Source organism: Ornithorhynchus anatinus, chromosome 12 (assembly GCF_004115215.2).
Source record: "Ornithorhynchus anatinus isolate Pmale09 chromosome 12, mOrnAna1.pri.v4, whole genome shotgun sequence".
NCBI classification, from domain to species: Eukaryota; Metazoa; Chordata; class Mammalia; order Monotremata; family Ornithorhynchidae; genus Ornithorhynchus; species Ornithorhynchus anatinus.
The window spans coordinates 8,177,819-8,200,432 of record NC_041739.1 but is presented as its reverse complement, the minus strand read 5'-3'; the positions used below and the strand labels follow the sequence as shown (position 1 = coordinate 8,200,432).

At 46.1% G+C, this 22,614-nt stretch overlaps 1 protein-coding gene and 1 non-coding gene across 3 annotated transcripts in view; one reads left to right on the top strand and one right to left on the bottom strand.

Moving 5' to 3' along the window:
- The window catches only part of GALNTL6 (polypeptide N-acetylgalactosaminyltransferase like 6), a 772,653-nt gene that overhangs the window by 652,393 nt on the left and 97,646 nt on the right, over window positions 1-22,614 (top strand). For both annotated transcript variants that reach the window (XM_029076387.2, XM_029076388.2), the window contains 2 exons: window positions 12,219-12,404; window positions 14,380-14,563. In XM_029076387.2, coding sequence (XP_028932220.1) covers window positions 12,219-12,404; window positions 14,380-14,563 — 370 coding nt within the window. The remainder of the gene's footprint in view (window positions 1-12,218; window positions 12,405-14,379; window positions 14,564-22,614) is intronic.
- On the bottom strand, window positions 7,992-8,129 carry LOC114815770. The gene has a single exon (XR_003763573.1). It is a non-coding gene; the product is annotated as a small nucleolar RNA SNORA7 (small nucleolar RNA).

Here is a 22,614-nt window from a genome sequence, read left to right as displayed (position 1 = left end):
GCTGTTTCTCTTACAATGTGCAGAACATTGTGCTTTGGTTGATTGACCAATCGATGGACTGCTTAACTCTGTTGCTTCTGGGAATAATAATAATGTTGGTATTTGTTAAGCGCTTACTATGTGCCGAGCACTGTTCTAAGCGCTGGGGTAGACATAGGGGAATCAGGTTGTCCCACGTGGGGCTCACAGTCTTAATCCCCATTTTATAGATGAGGGAACTGAGGCACAGAGAAGTTAAGTGACTTGCCCACAGTCACACAGCCGACAAGTGGCAGAGCTGGGATTCGGACTCATGAGCCCTGACTCCAAAGCCCATGCTCTTTCCACTGAGCCACGCTGCTTCTCCGTTGAATAGATTCAACAAGACCTGGTCTTTTAGACACAAACAGTCATCCATCAGTCACTTACTGAATGCTTACTGTGTACAGAGCACTGTTCTAAGTGCTTGGAGAGTACAGAGCAACAGAGTTGGGTAGACACGTTCCTTGCCCACAGCGAGCTTGCAGTCTAGAAGGGGAGGTGGACATCAATATAAAAAAAAGAATTACAGATATGTAGATAAATACCATGAGGCTGAGGGTGGGTGAATATCAAGTGTTTAAATGGTACAGATCAAGTCAGAGGTGACACAAAAAGGGGAGGGAGTTAAGAAAAGAGGGCTTAATCGGGAAAGGCCTCTTGGTGGCTTTGAAGATGTGAAGAGTGGTCTTGTCTTATGCACTCAGTTTGTCTCCGACCCATAGCGACGCCGTGGACACATCTCTCCCAGAACGCCCCACTCCATCTGCAATCATTCTGGTAGGGGATCCATGGAGTTTTCTTGATAAAAATTCAGAAGTGGTATACCATCGCCTCCTTCCACGCAGTTAACTTGAGTCTCCGCCCTCGAAACGCCCTCCCCCATGCCGCTGTTGCCCAGCACAGATGAGTTTTGACTTGTAGCAGATGGTCTTCCACTCACTAGCCACTGCCCAAGCTAGGAATGGAAATGTCTCTGCTTGACTCTCCCTCCCATAATCGAGACTGGTAGAGGACTGGAAATTCTCTACAGGTGTGAACCTGAGAGGGGGTGAAGAGTGGTGGTCTGGTTCATGTGGAGAGGGAGGGAGCTCCAGGGCAGAGGAAGGACATGAGAGAGGGCAGAGATGAGCAAGACAATATGGGGGCACAGTGAGCAACCAGGTGCTAGAGTGAATGATAATAATAATAATGGTATTTAAGTGCTTACTCTGTGCAGACACTGTACTAAACACTGGGGTGGATACAAGCAAATCGGGTTGGACACAGTCCCTCTCCAGCGTACGGCTCACAATCTCAATCCCCATTTTACAGATGAGGGAACTGAGGCACAGAGAAACAAAATTACTTGCCCAAGGCCACCCAGCAGAAAAGTGGCAGAGCCGGAATTAGAACCCATGACCTTCTGACTCTGTCCCATGCTCTATCCACTGCACCATGCTGCTTCCTAAGGGAAGTGTGTGGTGTGAAGAGAAGCAGCGTGGCTCAGTGGAAAGAGCACGGGCTTTGGAGTCAGAGGTCATGAGTTCGAATCCCAGCTCTGCCCCTTGTCAGCTGTGTGACTGTGGGCAAGTCACTTCACTTCTCTGGGCCTCAGTGACCTCATCTGCAAAATGGGGATGAAGACTGTGAGCCCCACGTGGGACAACCTGATTCCCCTGTGTCTACCCCAGCCCTTAGAACAGTGCTCTGCACATAGTAAGCGCTTCACAAATACCAACATTATTATTATTAAGTGTGTGGGCTGGGCTGTAGAAGAGATCAGTGATGGCGGGTAAGAGGGGTGAGCTGATTGAGTGCCATTCGCTGGTGGTTTAGCCTTGAGATATTAGTGAGTTACTCCGGAAGCCAAACGTTTTCTTTGGTGCTCTTAAAACAAAGCTCCAGACCACACAATTTCCCAGCAGAAAATCGGGAGTCAGTTTGGAATTAACTCTATGTGGACAGACCCGCTTGGCCCGCTATCATCAAGAGAGCAGCAGCTCTCCTTGAGCAAAAGCTTTGCACGGAAAGAGAGATGAGGAGACAAAAGAAAAACAGCACCAAGCACTGGGAACGTGAAGTTCAGCAACACAATGATCAACCAATCTGTTGTATTTATTGAGCACTTACTACTTACTGTGTCACAGAGCACTGTGCTAAGAACTTAAGAAAGTACACTATAATAATGTTGGTATTTGTTAAGCGCTTACTATGTGCAGAGCACTGTTCTAAGTGCTGGGGTAGATACAGGGTCATCAGGTTGTCCCACTTGAGGCTCATAGTTAATCCCCATTTTACAGATGAGGTCACTGAGGCACAGAGAAGTGAAGTGACTTGCCCACGGTCACACAGCTGACGAGTGGCAGAGCTGGGATTCGAACCCGTGACCTCTGACTCCCACGCCCGGGCTCTTTCCACTGAGCCACACTGCAACAGAGTTAGTAGTGGTGTTCCCTGCTCATAAAGAACTTAGAGTCTAGCGGGGGGGAAGACATTAATATGAATAAATTACAGGTATGCACGTAAGTGCTGTGGGGCTGAGAGAAGGGGGGGGATCAAGGGTTCAAATACAAGGGAAAGGAGGAGATGAGCGTGTCATCGGGGAAGGCTTCTTGGAGGAGATGTGCTTTTAATAAGGCTTTGAACGTGGGGAGAACGGTCGTCTGCTGGATGTGAAGAGGGAGGGCATTTCAGGCCAGAGGCAGGCTGTGGGCAAGAGGTCGTCGGTGAGATGGATGAGAACCGAGCTACAGCGAGTAGGTTGGCATTAGAGGAGCGAAGTGTGCGGGCTGGAGAAACAAGAGACAACCTTTTTGTGTACATAACGTGGCCAAGACAGTGGATCCCACATCGGTCTTTTCAGCCCCAAACACACACTCACGCTCTCAGAATGAACGTCACCAACGCTGGTGTCTCCTCTGACTAGGAAGGACAATCATGTGAGCTCCTTCTAGAATGTAAGCTCCTTGTTGTTAGGGCTCGTGTCTACCAGCTCTCTTACACTGTACTTGCCCAAGTGCTGAGTACAGTGCTCTGTACCCTGAAAACTCTCCATAAATATCATCGCTCGATCGATGTAACCAAAGGGCCTGAGATGTCAAACCCAGACTCTTTTCAAGGGTCTTTATTCTTCAGAAACGTTAGCCGAGCGGTGTTGGATAGTAGCATACTTTTACAGCTTCATTATATTTGATATGCACACATACGAGAAGTGCTATAAATAATTAAAATAAATCCATTTCTCAAAATAAATGAACCGTGCATATTACGGAACGCTTTAGGCACAGTTTTTTTCTCTTTCATTTATTCTCCCGCATTCAGGATCTAAAATGACCTTGGTTTTATTGGCCCAGGGTGGGGTGAGCTGGGGGGTCTCCCTGGAATGTGACCCCCCCCAGTGAGAAGACTTGAAACGGGAAATGGGAAAGAGAGAGAGGGGGAAGTTGGGGGAATAGACTCCCTTTTCTGCTTTAAAAGAGATAAAGAAGGCCACATAAAAGAATTGCGGTAGGAAGTGTGTTTATGAACTATCAGAGAAAGAGACACATGCCACCCTTTGTCATTCCTTGTCACATATTTGACAGCCAATAAAACTCCAACTCCTCAGCGACTCTGTAACTGTCACTTTTAGCACCGATCTCGCCCTGGCAGGTACCTGACAGGTATCAGACATATGATTTATTACCTTATTTAATCAACACTGTGAAGGAACAATGATCTATTTTCTTTTTAAATGACATATTAGCCTGCTTTCACCTATTTTTAGTGACAGGAGGCCTGGCTTTTTTTTTTTTTAAGGTGTCTTAGGGACACCATTTACTGTTGGTAAGAAATATAAATGGTGTCTTCTCATTCTCCCGCCTGTGCCCAGAAGGGATATTTATGTAGAAATGCAGCATACAATTGATTCCAACCTACCCCAGTATTTTTCGTGGTTCATTATCCAGGCTAGCCGGTCTGGGCTGATTGCAGCGATAATAGAGAATTGGTATATCTTGATAACTGCATTTTCTTCACTGCTGGTCCATCCCATCATCTTTCCTTTACAGAATCTCCTCTGAAATAATTGGGGATTTTTGTACTGACAGAGAAAGGCAAGCATTTTCTCGGAAGCGAAATTTATCGATGTTTCCGTCTAAAATGGTGCCGGGAGGTGTGGGAGATGTGACCAGGAAATCCTGTTTGTCAGTAATCGACAGGCTCCCTGATGGGGGTTTTTTTGTTTGTGAGTTTGTTTTTATGATATCTGTGAAGTGCTGGGATAGATTTAAGCTAGTCAGGTTGGACACAGTCCATGTCCCACGTGGGGCTCACAGGCTCAATACCCATTTTGCAGGTGAAGTAACTGAGACCCAGAGAAGTTGTGACTCACACCACAGACAAGTGGCAGAGCCAGAATTCGAACTTGGCTCCTCTGACTCCCAGGTCTGTGCTCTATCCATTAGGCCATGCTGCTTCTCAGTAAGCTCAGGCAGCAAATGCCAGGGTTTTTGCAGTTTGGTCTTCCCCAGGCAGAACAATCCTCCCAAGGAGTTCCGTGGTAAATATGCAATTCATTTTGACCTAACGAAGAGAAGTGGTGTTAACTGGTGGAGGCCACAGAGAGCATAATGGCATATGTACAGTGGGGATTGAGACTGGGAGCCCTATGTAGGACAGGGACTGTGTCCTAACCCAATTATCTTGTATCTTGTATTATGTTATTTTGTAGAGAAGCAGCGTGGCTCAGTGGAAAGAGCCCGGGCTTGGGAGTCAGGGGTCATGAGTTCGAATCCCGACTCTGCCGCTTGACAGCTGTGTGACTTTGAGCAAGTCACTTAGCTTCTCTGTGCCTCAGTTACCTCATCTGTAAAATGGGGATGAAAACTGTGAGCCCCATGTGGGACAACCTGATCACCTTGTATTCCCCCCAGCACTTAGAACAGTGCTTTGCACATAGTAAGCGCTTAACAAATACCACCATTATTATTATCTACCCAGCACTTAGTACAGTGCCTGGCACATAGTAAGCACTTAATGCCAGAATTACTATTATCATTATTATTATTATTACAGTTTAACAATATTATGTCCCATATACCTGCAGATAGTGCCATAAACAATAATAATAATAGTATTTGTTAAGCTCCTACTATGACCCAAGCATTATACTGAGCACAAGATATTAATGTTGAACATAGTCCCTGACCGTGACAAGGGCCTTGAAAGCCATATGTTAGAAAGCTGAAATCTGATGTACATTTAGAAACGGAGACATATCATTCATTATAGCTCAAAGTGCCTTAAGTCGAGGACTGCCCCTATTCAGAATAATTTCATTGGAAAATGCTGTGCGATTCAGCAGTGTGTCCTGACAGCAGAATAATTATAATAATAGTAAGGGCACTTGTCAAGCGTTTACTATGTGCCAGGCACTGTATTAAGCGCTGGGGTGGACACAAGCAAATTAGGTTGGACACAGTCCCTGTCCCATGAGGGCTCACAATCTCAATCCCTATTTTATAGATGAGGTAACTGAGGCACAGAGAAGTTAAGGGATTTGCCCGAGGTCACACAACAGACAAGTGGCAGAGCTGGGATTAGAACTGTGTCTTCTGACTCCCAAGCCGGTGCTCTCTACCTCCCGCGGTCCCGGAACGCCCTCCCTCCTCACCTCCGCCAAACTCATTCTCTTCCCCTCTTCAAAACCCTACTTAAAACTCACCTCCTCCAAGAGGCCTTCCCAGACTGAGCTCCCCTTCTCCCTCTACTCCCTCTACCGCCCCCCCTTCACCTCTCCGCAGCTTAACCCTCTTTTCCCCCATCTTCCTCCGCTCCTCCCCCTCTCCCTTCCCATCCCCTCAGCACCGTACTCGTCTGCTCGACTGTATATATTTTCATCACCCTATTTATTTTGTTAATGAAATGTACATCGCCTCGATTCTATTTAGTTGCCATTGTTTTTGTGAGATGTTCTTCCCTTTGTCTCTATTTATCGCCATCGTTCTCGTCTGTCCGTCTCCCCCGATCAGACCGTGAGCCCGTCAGACGGCAGGGACCGTCTCTATCTGTTGCCGACTTGTTCGTTCCAAGCGCTTAGTACATTGCTCTGCACATAGTAAGCGCTCAATAAATACTATTGAATGAATGAATACTACTACTACTAATAATAATAATGGTATATGTAAGCACTTACTATGGCCAGGTATTGTACTGAGCACAAGTTAATCACCTGATTAACTTGAGACAGAGTCCCTTGTCCCATAGGGAGCTCACAGTCCATTTAGGAGAAAGAACAGGTATTTAATTTCCATTTTCAGTACTGGGAAACTGAGGCCCAGAGAATCAGTCAATTACATTTACTGAGGACTTACTGTGTACAGAGCACTATACTAAGTGTTTGGGAAAGTGTACTGAGGAGCTTACGGTATACAGGAAAAGTGAAGTGACTTGTCCACGGTCACGCAACAAGGAAGTGGCAGAGTAGAGATTAGAACACGGATGCACATCAAATGTGCCATGTTCACAAACGTTGTTACCAACTGAGAGGGCAACAGGGTGTGTTAAGAGTCCGACACCGGGATGGGAAGATCATCCAGTTCCATGGGAGGGAAAGAAGAACTTTCCCCTTGAGGTAAAAATATTTCATTTTGGCAATGTTCCATCCTGTGCACGTCAGCAGTAGACAAGCCCAAGAGGATTGGTAATGCTAAAATACAAGCAAATATTTACAGTACTAGGCAGTAGCATTAAAGACACCTAATATCATCTCAGTACTCTGTTCTCTGATGAGATGATTGAGGGAGGGTATCTCCCAGTTTTGATATGGGGTAGTCAAAATTAGAGAAGCAGCGTGGCTCAGTGGAAAGAGCACGGGCTTTGGAGTCAGAGGTCATGAGTTCGAATCCCAGCTCTGCCACTTATCAGCTGTGTGACTGTGGGCAAGTCACTTAACTTCTCTGTGCCTCAGTTCCCTCATCTGTAAAATGGGGATTAAGACTGTGACCCCCACGTGGGACAACCTGATTCCCTTGTGTCTACCCCAGCGCTTAGAACAGTGCTCGGCACATAGTAAGCGCTTAACAAACACCAACATAAAATTAAAAGTCAAACTTCTGAGCGAAATCGAGACTGTAAAATCACCGTTAAGACGATCAGTGAACCAGACTGTAGAAGGCACCAGGATGTATCTAAAATCCGGTTATATTACAATATCTTTCTGTCGCTAAAGTGTCTAAACCAAGAACTTTTCATTCCAGCCTCCACAGCGGGAAGAGGTTCAAAAGGTAATTAATTGAACCCTGTGCGCTTTCACCATTCATCTCCATTACAGAAGCACCTGTACCCAATAACCTATGTAGATCCACTGCTAAACCATCAGTGTTGGCAGTATTATCAGTCATAGCACCATTTCATTTTTTAACCCCATATGGTTGTTCATTTGTGCAGAAAGCTGATTCTACACTTCTCAAAAGGTTTCGGTGTGTCATAATCTGATCATATGTCCTGATTTAGCTGGGATAGTCTTTTGTAAGCACTCTGGGCAATTCTAAAGAATTTGATAAAAATGTAATAATGTCCTGGAAAAGGGACCCTCTCCTTGTTAAACTAACTGCTCCCGCTCACTTCTAATGCTTGGTCTTCTGTTTCCAGGCTGGAGCCTGCTGCATTCGTGTGCAATTTGGGGCTCAGGGCATTCTGGCATTTGTAATATGGACTTTGGAAATAAGGGGGGCCTATTTGGAATGGTGTCCTGATGCCCAGATTTTCACAGAAAGGAATGTGGTCTTGTCTTATGTCGTCGAGTCGTCTCCGACCCATAGCGACACCACGGACACACCTCTGCCAGAACGCCCCGCTCTCCATCTGCAATCTTTCCGGCAGCATATCCATATAATTTTCTTGGTGAAAATCCGGAAGTGGTTTACCATTGCCTCCTTCCGTGCAGTAAACTTGAGTCTCCAACCTCGACTCTGTCCCGTGCCGCTGTTGCCCACCGTGGGTGAGCTTTGACTTGTAGCGAATTGCCTTCCACACGCTAGCCACTGGCCTAGCTAGGAATGGAACGGGTAGGCCTCTGCTTGACTCTCCCTCCCATAGCCGGAACTGGTAGACTACTGGAAACTCTCCAGGTACGACCCTGAGAGGGGAGGAATGTGGTAAGAGAGGTTATAAAGCTCTAAGCCATGCCTTTACAAGTTACTGAGATGTGCTATCTACGACTTCGCTCGATTTTTGCTGCTTCTGGGACACCTGTGTAAATCAGAGCATTAAAAACCCACCAAAGGAGTAGGATCGTATTTAAAAGAACACCCATGAAGTCAAGCAAGATACCGAAAGGCTGCTCTGAAACTCATATTTACTGGGAGATTTGAATGGAGATGGGGGGTTAGTGAAATAGGTCCTGAATAAATAATCACCTTTTTTCCATCATTCGTTTGAAAACTGTGGGTCGGTGATCAGGTGATCTCCATAAGTCATGATAGGAAAACCAGTTCCTGGACTCATTAACTGTAGTTGTAAAATCACTAGGAAATAATAATAATAATAATAATATCCATTAAGCACGATGTGCCAAACTGTGCTAAGCACTGGAGCAGACAGAATATAATTAGATTGGACACAATCCCTGTACCACCTAGGGTTCACAGCATAAGATGTAGAAGAGTAGGTATCTATTATCCTTGTTTTGCATATGAAAAAGCTGCGTACTGCCTACCGTCACAGGCAGGTAGAACCAGGACTAGAACCCAGGTCCCCTGACTTCCAGTCATGTACTTTTTCCACTAATCATTCAATCGTATTTATGGAGCACTTAACTGTGTGCAAAGCACTGTACTAAGCGCTTAATAATAATGGTATTTAAGTATTTACTATGTGTCAAGCACAGTTCTAAGCCCTGGGGTAAAAATAATAATAATGTTGGTATTTGTTAAGCGCTTACTATGTGCAGAGCACTGTTCTAAGCACTGGGGTAGATACAGGGTACTCAGGCTGTCCCACATGAGGCTCACAGTTAATCCCCATTTTACAGATGAGGTAACTGAGGCACAGAGAAGTTAAGTGACTTGCCCACAGTCACAAAGCTGACAAGTAGCAGATCCGGATTCGAACCCATGACCTCTGACTCCCAAGCCCGGGCTCTTTCCACTGAGCCATGCTGCTTCTTCAGGTTGTCCCATATGAGTCTCACAGTCTTTATCTTCATTTTACAGACGAGATGACTGAGGCACAGAAAAGTGAAGTGGCTTGACCAAAGTCACACTGCAGACTAGCGGCAGAGCCGGGATTAGAACCCACGTCCTCTGACTCCCAAGCCCGGGCTCTTTCCACTAAGCCACGCTGCTTCTCAATGCTATCCCTAAGTGTGCAGAATGTGGGAATAACGTGTACTGGAAGCTTTTTGGAAATGCCACAGTGGTGCTAACTAGAGGAATATCATGGGGAAAATCCTCCAGAGTGGAATTATTCTCTGTGGGCCCATTCTTTCCACCAAATTTTTCAGTGAACCACAACTACTCTACTTATGCGATAAAGTGCACCTGCAATAGCTGGAGAATTCTTTAGGACTCCAGAGAATTTCTGTAAATATAGCAAAAACCTGTGCTGCTGTTGCTCTCTGTATGTTGATATTCACAAAGACCCATAGCTTAATATAAGAAAACAGGGTTCAGCAGAGAGAAAACAGGGTTCAGCAGAGTTCTTGACTGTAATCCTTGATTTTCATCACTCGAAATGCCTGATAACCCAATACTCAGTGACATATTCATTCATTAGTATTTAATGAGCGCTTACTATGTGCAGAGCACTGTACTAAGCGCTGGAATGTACAATTCGGCAACAGATAGAGACAGTCCCTGCCCATTGACGGACAGTAATGTTGGTATTTGTTAAGTACTTACTATGTGCAGAGCACTGTTCTAAGCACTGGGGGGAGACAAGGTAATCAGGTTGTCCCACGTGAGGCTCACAGTCTTAATCCCCATTTTACAGATGAGGTAACTGAAGCACAGAGAAGTGAAGTGACTTGCCCACAGTCACCCAGTTGACAAGTGGCAGAGCGGGGATTCGAATCCATGACCTCTGACTCCCCAGCCGGGGCTCTTTCCACTGAGCCACGCTGCTTCTCTAACTGGATACCGGACATTGGATACTGGACTGGATCAGTGAGGAAAGTTTGCCAACACGTAGCTGCGTCCTGACCATGGGAGGGAAGCAGGGAGGCCTAAGTGAAAGATCACAGGTCTGGGAGTCAGAAGACCTGGGTTCCAATCCCAACTCTGCCCCTTTCCCACTGAGTGATCTTGGGCAAGTCACTAACTTCTCTGGGCCTCCATTTCCTCATTTGAAGAACGAGAATGTGTCCCCCAAATGTATCTGCCCCAGATGTTAATGCAATGTCTGACACAGAGTGAGTGCTTAGCAAATATTATTATTCGGAGAAGCAACATGGTGTAGTGGACAGAGCAAGGGGCTGGGAGTCAGAAGGTTATGGGTTCTAATCCCAGTTCTGCCACTTGTCTGCTCTATGACCTTGGGCGAGTCACTTCGCTTCTCTGTGCCTCAGTTAGCTCATCTGGAAAATGGAGATTGAGACTGTGAGCCCCATGTGGGACAGGGACTGTGTCGAACCCATCTGCTCCCAGCACTTAGTACAGTGCCTGGCACATAGTAAGTACTTAACAAATATCAATATTATCATTATTATTGTTATTATTATCATTCCTAGCTAGCTCTGCACACACCTAGCTTAACCTTTCCCTCGTAAACGACTGCATCTGCTAAGGTCCAAAAAGAGTCTGAGGGGATGAAACAATCCATCACAGCCAGCGGATTTATTTCGTCCATCCCTGAGGTGATTCTCCGCCTTCGGTTAGTTTTTAATTAGAAGCAGAAACATGTCCAAACTCCTGGCTTTCCGATCTCAAGCACGGTGGCGCTCAGTGAGATGGAACAGGCTGGAACATCCCAGCTGCCTCGCTCCCACAGTCGAATTTCGTTAGCCATCCCATCGGCCGTTCCCATCGGACGGCCGCCAGTTGCTGAGTGGTTTGCCAGCTTGCCATTTCCCCATGATGGGGGAATAGGAGCAGCGAACTCTTTGGGCAGTGCCGTTTCCACAGTACATTTATTCCTCCTCGTGCGCTTCCAAGCAAAACAAGTCCTCGTGGGAAGCCGCAACCGAAAGGCCTTTGTGAGAGAAACCATAAAGCAGGACGTCCATCTGGTCTGAGCCGGGAGAATCCAGGCACCGGTGGACATCCTGCGCTACTCTGGGCCAGGAATTGATGGTGGAGGGCAGCAGGCCATTGGCCACTGGGCAATAAAAGATCTAGAATGGCAGTGACTCTCTCTTTCGGCAAGTCTGTAATTTATTTTTATAAATTATATATAATGTGTATACATATATACTTCGGCAAGTCTATAATTTATTTTTATCAATGTCTGTCTCCCTCTCTAGACTGTAAGCTCTTTGTGGGCAGGGGATGTGAAGGCTATATTGGTATTCAGTCATTCAATCGTATTTATTGACTGCTTACTGTGTGCAGAGCACTGTATTAAGCACTTGGGAGTGTACAATATGTCTGTTATTTTGTACAGTCCCAAATGCTTAGTACAGTGCTATGCAACAGTAAGCACTCAATAAACACGATTGACTGAAGTCAAGTTAGAGGAGCAGCGTGGCATTAGAGAAGCAAGATGCCATAGTGCAGAGTACGGGCCTGGGAGTCAGAAGGTCATGGGTTCTAATCCCGGCTCCACCACGTGACTGTTGCGTGACCTTGTGGAAGTCACTTCACTTCTCTGTGCCTCAGTTATCTCAGCTTTGAATGGGAACTGGGACTGTGAATCCCGTGTGGGACAAGGACTGTGTCCAACCCGATTTGCTATATATCCATCCCAGCCCTTAGTACAGTGCCTGGCACATAGTAAGCGCTTAACAAATACCAAAATTATCACGCCTACGATGAAGCCGGGGTGGGATTGCGATTCACATTTTAGGACACCCTCAGTGGCGCTCAGCTAGATCGGGACCGGAGAGCTTGATGGAACCTCCTCAATTTGCCTCCTTGGAAGGGAGAGCTGTCATGTTACCTGAGCTAAACTAACTTTTTGCCTCTTCCTCCCTCTCTGTTTATATCTCCATTCACCCTGGCCCTAGGACTAATGAACTCTGTTCTTTCTCTGGCCTCCCCTCCCTCCCTTCCCCCTCCTCTGCTCCCATTTCCATGTTCTAGAGCACTTGAAGGAAAAACTGGAGGAGTACATGGCCCGGTTTTCCAAAGTGAGGATAGTGCGTACCAAGAAACGGGAAGGCCTCATCCGGACCCGACTCCTGGGAGCGTCCATGGCCAAAGGAGAAGTCTTGACGTTCCTGGATTCCCACTGTGAGGTTAACGTCAACTGGTTGCCCCCTCTTCTCAGTAAGTAGTTGCCATCTATCAGTTAACCGGTAGTGTTTATTGAGTGTTTCCTCAGTGTAGAGTGCTGGATTGAGCACTTGGGAGAGCATAATCATTAGACGTGATCCCTGCCCTCAAGGAGCATAGTCACCTGGGTGCAGGATTCTGTACGCAACCCCGGGGGGAGTGCAATAGAGTTGTTTGACACGGTCCGTGTCTTCAAGGAGATTGCAATCTACCTTGTACAGAGGACTGTACTAAGCATCTGGGAGAGTACAGTTAGGTGACACTTTATCGTAATAATAAAATTTACGCAGGGCCTACCTGGGCCACTGCCCTATACCTAGAGGTCCTAAGCTCATTGTGGGCAGGAAATATAATAATGTTGGTATCTGTTAAGCACTTACTATGTGCAGAGCACTGTTCTAAGCGCTGGGGGAGAAACAGGGTCATCAGGTTGTCCCGCGTGAGGCTCACGGTCTTCATCCCCATTTTACAGATGAGGTAACTGAGGCACAGAGAAGTTAAGTGACTTGCCCACAGCCACACAGCTGACAAGTGGCAGAGCGGGATTGTCTGTTATATTGTTTTATGGTACTCTCCCAAGCGTTTAGTACAGTGCTCTGCACTCAGTAAGCGCTGGATAAATATAATTGACTACAATTCGCTAAGGAAGCATAAAATGAAGCGATATGTACCCAGCCCACAGGGAGCTTGTATTCTAATGAGAAGATAGTGGAAAGAGCCCGGGCTTGGGCGTCAGAGGTCATTGGTTCTAATCCCGACTCTGCCAGTTGTCAGTTGTGTGACTTTGGGCAAGTCACTTAACTTTTCTGTGCCTCAGTTACCTCATTTGTAAAATGGGGATTAAGACTTTGAGCCCTAAAGTGGGACGGCCTGGTAACCTTGTATCTATCCCAGCAATTAGAACAGTGCTCGGCACAAAGTAAGTGCTTAACAAGTACCATTATTATCATTATAATTATTATTATTAAATGTAAGGTGAATCCTGAGACACCCCAGCCTCAAGTCTCTGAGCCGTCGGGAGCACATTCCCTCTCCCCTGTTTGGCGCCATTTGGACCAGAAGCCCAGTGTAGGACTGTGTCTGATCCGACTATCCTAAATTTACATCAGCACTTAGCACAGTGCTTGGGACATAAAGGCAATTAAATTTCAAATGTGCCAGAGAGGTCTCTGGTCTGGCAGATTTGATAGAGAGGGAGTATCGAGGCAGGCCGAAGGGCATGGGTTTGGCGATAAGGTGGAAAAGTTGGGAAAGTTGAGAATGAGGCTCAGGGTAAAAACAAAGGATTCCAAAGATTGCCAGGAGCCAGGGAATCTTCCAGAATTTAGTCAGGTCTGCCCTTTAGATGCAGACTTCTCGAGAGCAACGACTGCATCTCTTGCTTATGTCATACGTGGACAAGAGCTTAGTATGGTGCTCAGTATACTACAGGTGCTCAGGACATGATGATAATGATAGTAACAGTGGTATTTGTTAAGCACTTTTTCTGTGTCAAGCACTGTGCTAAGCACTGGCGTAGATACAGGATAACCCAATCAGAAACGATCTATGTCCCGCACAGAACCCACAATGTGATGGAGCTCGTGGGCAGAGAAAGTGTCCGTTAATCTGTTGTATTGTACTCTCCTAAGCACTTAGTACAGTGCTCTGCACGCAGTAAGCACTCAGTAAATACCATTGATTGATTGAGGAAAGAGAGTATTTAATCCCCATTTTACAGATGAGGAAACTGTGGCCCCAAGAAGTTCAGCGACTTGCCCAAGGACCCACAGCAGGCAATTGGGGGAAATAAACTTAGTCATTTGATTGGTTTGAAGAAACTGAGGCCCAGAGAAGTTAAGTGACTTGCCCGAGGTCCCACAGCAGGCAACTGGGGGAATTAGAATTAACTGGTTGATCCGTTCCACCGGGGTACGGTCGGTAGGCCGAAGGGATGTGCCTTTTCCGATCACACACTTTCACCTTTCAGACCAGATTGCCCTAAACCACAGGACCATCGTGTGCCCCATGATCGACGTCATCGACCACAATCACTTTGGGTACGAGGCCCAGGCCGGGGACGCCATGAGGGGAGCCTTCGACTGGGAGATGTACTACAAAAGGATCCCCATCCCGCCTGAGCTGCAGAGGACCGATCCCAGCGACCCTTTTGAGTGAGTAGCCGCTGGACGGGGCAAGATGGACACGGGGAGGAGGGAGAGGATGCCTATAAGATGACACATCTTTCTGAGACCCGCCAAATGGGGACAAGGATTGCCAATCAAAGGCAGTAAGGCTGGAGACAGCGAAACGCAAAATAGTGGAGAGAAATCAAAGCAGCGGGATTATTTCAGGCCGGGCAGCGTAGATACATCTTCTCTACTTCTAATTTTGCTCAGTGAGAGGAAAAGACACGCGTGGGTGTGTGAAGATGTGTGTATGAAGGAGAGGAAAAGGGAAGGAGAATGAGTATGTGTATAAAAGAGAAAGAGGCAAGGAGAGAGACTCTGTGTGTATGTTGGTGGTTATTTAAGAGAGGTCGGTCAGTAGAAAAGAGAGGGAAAGGATGGCCATTCAGCTACGGGAGGCTTTCTCTTTAGTTTTCCCAACAGGATTCTTTGAACTGATTTTTACTTATTATGTGTTCGCTGGAGACTGATGAAATAGATGCACTATCTGGGCCTACATACTGCTAGCCAATACCCTTATTTATGATGGATGGCTTGGCTGCTGTCTCTATATTGCTATAATTTAAACACAAGGGTATCAAACCAGATACCAGTAAATAATTTCCGATCCGCCTGCTCTGATCCAGGTATTGTATGGATCAGGTAATTTACGGTAACGATCTTCCGGGACCCACAAAGCTAGGTCCGTTTTCATTTCATCTCATTCCTTTGTCGAGGGGATTTATTCTCATCAGAGGAGAAAGAGTTGGCGTTGGGGCTTCACATTGGTGGGTTCTCCCGCTTCCTCACGAAGGTCATATCCCAACCCCAAGCCAAAGCATCTGCTACTGCCAACACATTCTATCAGTCGATCATTGGTATTCATCGACTGCACCACTGTACTAAGGGGTTGGCAGAGTACAATACCCTGGGGACAGTGTCATCTGGGATTCCCCCGATTAGACTGTAAGCCCGTCAGTGGGCAGGGATTGTCTCTATCTGTTGCCGAATTGTACATTCCAAGCGCTTAGTACAGTGCTCTGCACATAGTAAGCGCTCAATAAATACTACTGAATGAAAATACTATTGAATGAATGAATCTGGGGAGAGCCAGGTTTCAGTGGTGGTGAGGGGGAGTGGCGATTGGGTGGGCAAAATGTTAAATGCCATCCCAACTTCCTCAGTTAGCAGTTGGAAAATCTTCAGAATGCTGGGAATCTTCATGTTTGTGACATTCCAGTCTTCCCAGATGCCCTTCTCTGCAGGCACGTTGGGGAACCAACACTGCCCTTTAAAGATGGGGCAGAGAGCTTCCTTGGAAAAGAATGAGATTCCTAGAAAGAAGAGTCAGATAGCAGTGCACCCCCACTTCCCCTTTTCCCCCTTCCTAGTGGAAAGAGCTCAGGCCTGGGAGTCAGAAGACCTAGGTTGTTGTTGGTTGTTTTTTTTTTTTTACTGGTATTTGCTAAACACTTTGTGTCAAGCACTGTTTAAGCACTGGGGCATATGCAAGTTAATCAGGTGAGAAACAGGCCCTGTTCACATAGGGCTCACAGTCTAAGAAGGAGGGAGAACTGGTATTGAATCCCCACTTTGCAGATAGAAGTTAAGTGACTTGCCCAAGGTCACCCAGCAAGCAATTGGCAGAGCTGGTAGTAGAATAAATGGTGGTATTTGTTAAGCGCTTACTATGTGCAAAGCACTGTTCTAAGCGCTGGGGATACAAGGTGATCAGGTTGTCCCACGTGGGGCTCACAGTCTTCAACCCCATTTTACAGATGAGGGAACTGAGGCACAGAGAAGTTAAGTGACTCGCCCAAAGTCACACCCAGGTCCTGCTGCTCTTTTCACTAGGCAGTGCTGCTTCCCCATATTTATTACTGCTATGAATAAGAAATCTGAATTCTTTCCCTGGGCAGGGGGCAGGAAACCATCTAGTCACCTGAGGAACCCCCTCAAGGCAGGAAATCTGACTTCTCCCTTATCCTGAAAACCTCAAGTTCCATTAAAATATCAGTTCATTTGATCGTATTTATTGAGCGCTTACGGTGTGCACAGCACTGTACTAAGCACTTGGAAAGTACAATTCGGCAACAGATAGAGACAATCCCTACCCAACAGTGGGCTCACGGTCTTGAAGGGGAGACAGACAACAAAACAAAACAAAGCAAGTAGATGGGCATCAATACCATCAAAATAGATAAATAGAATCATAGATAATAATGTTGGTATTTGTTAAGCGCTTACTATGTGCAGAGCACTGTTCTAAGCGTTGGGGTAGATACAGGGTCATCAGGTTGTCCCACGTGAGGCTCACAGTTAATCCCCATTTTACAGATGAGGTCACTGAGGCACAGAGAAGTTAAGTGACTTAATAACGTTGGTATTTGTTAAGCGCTTACTATGTGCAGAGCACTGTTCTAAGCGCTGGGGTAGACACAGGGGAATCAGGTTGTCCCACATGGGGCTCACAGTCTTAATCCCCATTTTCCAGACGAGGTAACTGAGGCACAGAGAAGTGAAGTGACTCGCCCACAGCTGACAAGTGACAGAGCAGGGATTCGAACCCATGACCTCTGACTCCAAGGCCCGTGCTCTTTCCACTGAGCCACGCTATAGATGTAAATTCCGCAGTGTGTGTAGACAGAGGAAACTAGCTAGGGTTGACTTCCTCTTTTCTGGCGTGGGATTAACATGCTTCAAGCACAGACACAAGAAGAGGAAACTGTAAAAACATCCCCGTCCCCGCACTGACGTTCAAAATAGTTGTCAGGTACACTTTCACCGTGACACTCACAGGCACCTCCTGAACTGCCTAGCCAGCTGGGCTGATAACCTTCAGAATTCAATTACCTCTTGTTTCCGTCACCCACTTGGGTGGCTGCGACTTGTCAGAACTGCAGGCTCCTCCTGAACATGCCTTTTCTACTTAAAACCCTGGTGATTCCCACTTTAGCGGACACTGGCTTTTCCACAGTGAATGCGACTGCAAGTCGGTGACGGCTTTGATCCGCAAATCATCATCTGCCTTGCTAATCATCTAAAGAACTGATAGCCCCGGGACTGGGAACAGTTAACTGTGGCGTTTAAGTGCTTACTATGGGCCAAGAACTGTACTCAGCCCTGGGGTAGTCACAAAATAATCAGAGCCGACACGGCCCCTGACCCAAACAGGGCTCACGGCCTAAGAGGGAGGGAGAATGGGTATTTAATCCCCTTTGTACAGATGAGGAGTTGGAGGGCTACAGAAGTCAAGTGATTTGCCTGAGGTCATGCAGAATTAGAACCCAGGTCCCCTGACTCCCAGGCCCACCATTTGTCCACTAAGCCCCAATTCAATTTATATATTTTGAGCGCTGTGTGCAAAGCACTGTACTAAGCCCCACTTCTTCTCTGGACGACCCACCGTACCCATGATCGGAATCATTTCCGGAGATTCGTCACTGTTCCTGACAAAGGTGAATTTAGGATATGCCGTGCAAGATATCAACTTTCCAATATACATAGAGAAAGCCTTCTATTTCCAAGCCTTTAGTTCAATGTACTGCGCCCAGCGGATGCGCAATATACATCAGTTCTACTTTTACCACCCTCAGATACCAGCTCTAAGAGCTTGGTAATTCTTACTGTCCCCTCGTCGGTCACTAACTGACCTGGGACTTATGATCATCCACTTCTAAGATTAGTACTCACTCGCATTAGTACTCACTCTTTCTTGCATTTTGGAGGGAGGATACTTGTTCAAAGTCCCTTGCTAGCCTAGAGACTGGTTGACTCAAAATTCTATCATTTGATCACTCTCCAATCTCCCACTCAGTGGACTGTTTTATCCCCTTGTGATACATTGGTACTTAACAGTAAGGCCTGTTCTGTTAGGAGAACGCCACGGAGTGACTAGTCCAAAGTCACACAGAAATCAACTGGCAGTGTTGGGATTAGAACCCAAAGTGACAAATACTAATCAGGCCTTTTCTGATAGATGACTGGCCCAGAGTGGCACATACCAGTAGTGAGCAAAGTAGACCTAAAAGACAGAATTTTGTCCCCTCTTCTAGAATGTCACCCCCCTTCTAGTCTCCAAGCCCAGTGTGCGCGGGCATTGTCTCTCTTTATGGCTGAATTGTACTTTCCAAGTGCTCAGTACAGTGCTCAGCACACAGGAAGCTCTCGATAAATAGTATTGAATGAATGAATGAATGAAAGACTATTCTCGCTACACAGTGTGTCCAGTAAACCCTGTGAATGAATGAATGAATAAAATAGAGAGGTGTGTTGCATTGATTAAGCACCCTTGTCCTTTTCATTTTGGTTTTTTCTCCTACAATATTTAAGTGTCAGACACTGTACTATGCACTGGGATAGATACAAGCTAATCAGGTTGGACACACCCCGTGTCCTACATGGAGCTTGCAGTCTTAATCCCCATTTTACAGATGAGGTCATTGAGGTAAGGAGGAGTGAAGGGACTGGCCCAGGATCACGCAACACACAAGTGGCAGAGCAGAATTAGAACCCAGATCCTCCTGATTCCTAGACCCATGCTCTATTTACCAGACCACACTGTTTATCTCCGGTGCTCAAGGAAAATCTACCAAGAAACTGAAATACGGACTGCCTCTATGACAGAGATTATAATGCCACCACAAAAGATTGTTTTAATGAGTGAACAATGAATTCTGGAAAAATTCTGTAGTAAAGCCGGTGACCCAACTGTGCTTTTCTATTCCATCCACTGCTGCCAGACTTCCACTTTGAAAATCATCGGATGAGTTTAAAAGTTAAATCTGACCATGCTTCTTAATCACAGGAAGGTTTGTGCCCTAGTTGCCTAAAATCACTATAAATACTGAGATGGAATATGGGAAAAGATAAATGAGAGGATTTTATTTCATCTTTCAGCCCAAAAAGGAAAAAAATAAGAGGAGGAGAGGAATGTACCACCTGATGCTTGGAGAAAACCACTAGACTCTGTCAATATCTTATTGATTGAATGGACTTGACATTCAAAATCCTAATTCACTGCTTGAACAAATTGCCAGGAGAGAAAATAGAACTTCAAGGAGTTTGATTGCCTAGCCAAAAAACTTATCTTTCCAGGGTACTCATCAAGATTTGTTTGAACCCAAAATTGGGTCTGCTATATTTCAGCAGAATGGACAAACATTAGATTGGATTATTGAGGCAGGTGGTGAGACAGGTGCTCCATTACTATTGTTCTTATTATCATTATTATTAGCATTATTATATTAAGTACTTATTATGTGTCCAGCATTCTTCTAAGTGCTGAGGTAGATATTAGTTCATCAGGTTGGACAGAATCCCTGTACCACGTGGTGCTCACGGTCTAAATAAGAGGAGAACAGGTAATATTAAATTCACTGTTTTACAGATGAGGAAACTGAGGCATAGAGAAGTTAAGTTACTTGTCCAAAGTCACACAGAAATCAACTGGCAGTGCTGGGATTAGAACCCAAGTCCTGTGACTCACAGGCCTCTGTCTCCCTAGACCTCTGACATCTCTGAAAAGGTTAGAGTGAGTTGGTTAAAAGTACCTGAAAGTAAGAGGATTGATTAAAAGATCTCTGTGCCTATAAAACTCATACTGAGAACTGCAAAACTTCTCAAGTCCTCCCTCGTCACAATCCCTGGCCCAATCTTCAGGTGATTCTTTCCCACACACTGTTCCCCGCATACGCAGACAGCTAGAGTCACAAAACAACCTGAGTGTCTCCTCACCACAGGCTTCTCACAAAATAATCACATAATATTGTACCAACTTGTTATCAGAGTAGGGCTAATGGCATGCCACTTGCCTGCTGTGTGAGCTCGAGTGTGTCACTTAATCAATATTCTTTATCGAGTGCTTACTATGTCCACAGAGCACTGTTTTAAGGATTTGGGAGAGCCGGACGTAATAAAAGTTGGTAGGCACATTCCCTGACAACAAGGAACTTCCTGGGCGCTCACATCCTGCAGAGCACTGTAAAAAGCTTGGAAGAGTACAATGCAGTTAGTAAACATGATCCCTGCCCTCAAGGAGTTTATCGCCTAGCCCTGGAGCATTTATTTAAAATAAATGACAGGTAAGCAGCATGGCCTAGTGGGAAGAGCACAGGCCTAGGAGTCAGAAGAAGGTTCTCAGCCCAGCTCTGCTAATTGCTCTGCCAGTTGCTCGCTGTGTATCCTTGGGCAAGTCGCTTAATCTCTCCGTGCCTCAACTGTAAATGGGGATTCAATACCCGTTCTCCCTGAGCCCATGTGGGACAGCCCACTGTGCCTGACCTGACTTGTGCCTACCCCTGTGCTTAGAATGGTGTTTGACACATAGATAGCACTTTACAAGTACCATAAAGCAAACAAAACAAGTGATTTCTGCCTGTTTTCTCACCTGTAAAATGGAGATTCTACCTGTTCGCCCTCCTCCTTAGACTGTGAGCCCCAAGTGGGCGGGGGATTGTGTCAGATCTGCATATATTCTAATCAACCCAGCTCTTAGTACGGTGCTTGGAACATAACAAGTGCTTAAATATCACATTTATTACGCCATTATTAATATTAGTAGTGCTTCTCGGGGACTAGATAAAAGTCCATATTCGGCCCCCTGCAGTTGAGCGTCTGTTGCCAGACTGGTGAAGCAGAAAAAGCCTATGTACTGCCCTTTGTACGGTCCAGAGTCTTGGAATTAATGTGACTGCAAGTCCTACACCAAGGCTACTGGGGGTTACGCTGGAACTCTAGCTTTGCCTTTGCAGATGGAATAGGGGAAATCCCTGGGGAAGCTCAGTGAATTTCTCAACGGCCCTAGAGGAGTCAGCAGTGATGCTAGACCTCATTCCCCATTCTGGGTTTTACTACAGAACCCACCAAATTGAAAATAATAGCGTTGGTAGTTGTTAAGCACTTACTATGTGCAAAGCACTGTTCTAAGCGTTGGGGTCGATACAGAGTAATCAGTTTGTCCCACCTGAGGCTCGCAGTCTTAATCCCCATTTCCCAGATGAGGTAACTGAGGCACCGAGAAGTTAAGTGACTTGCCCAAAGTCACACAGCTGACAGGTGGCGGAGCCGGGATTAGAGCCCATGACCTCCGACTCCTAAACCCGTGCTCTTTCCACTGAGCCACGCTGCTGAGCTCCCAGTGAACGGGAGCAGTGTGGCCTGATGGGTGGAGCCTAGGCCTGGGAGTTGGAAGGATCTGAGTTCTGATCCCTGCTCCACCACTTATCTGTTGTGACCTTGGGCAAGTCATTTCACTTCTCTGTGCTTAAATTACCTCAGATGGAAAATGAGGATTAAGACTGCGACCCCAGTGTGAAACAGGGACTGTATCCAATCCAATTATCTTGTATCTATCCCAGCACTTAGTACAGTGCCTTCCACATAGTAAGCACTTAACAAATACCCAAATTATTATTATTGTGGTTATTATTAATAAGGGGCTTGACAATAACTTGCCAAACATTGAAGTAGAGAACCAGCATTCGGGCACATCCTCCAGGGCCCGAAGAGAAAGAAGCGAAGTGCTATTCCCGTATCATCCCTAGATGGTACCGAGGGTGCCGAAGAACCAACAGAGCATTAGGAGAAAATGATTTTTCCCTGGCTGGTCAATCGATCATATTTATTGAGCTTTTACTATGTGCAGAGCACTGTACTAAGCACTCGGGAGAGTACAGTACAACAGAATTAGCAGATATATTCCCGGCCCCTAACGAGGTTACAGTCTAGAGGGGGAGACAGACGTTAATTTGAATAAATAGGGTGGAAATCTTCCCTTCGAGTTTCATCTGCCAAGGCTACATGGATGCTAAGGGAATATGGCGCTTCACCTTAAGTGTCTAATGAGGCCAAAAAGTCCAGCATTTAGTACAGTGCCTGGCACACGGTAAGCACTTAACAAATACCACAATTATTATTACTACTATTATTCAGCTGCTGCTAAGTGCTGTGTCAGGTTTGGCATCCCTTTTACGGAACAGAATCGGCTGTAGAGTGAGTGACGCAAAAAAGAGAATGTAATGTTTCCGTTAACGTTCTAACAACGATAAAGCAGACTC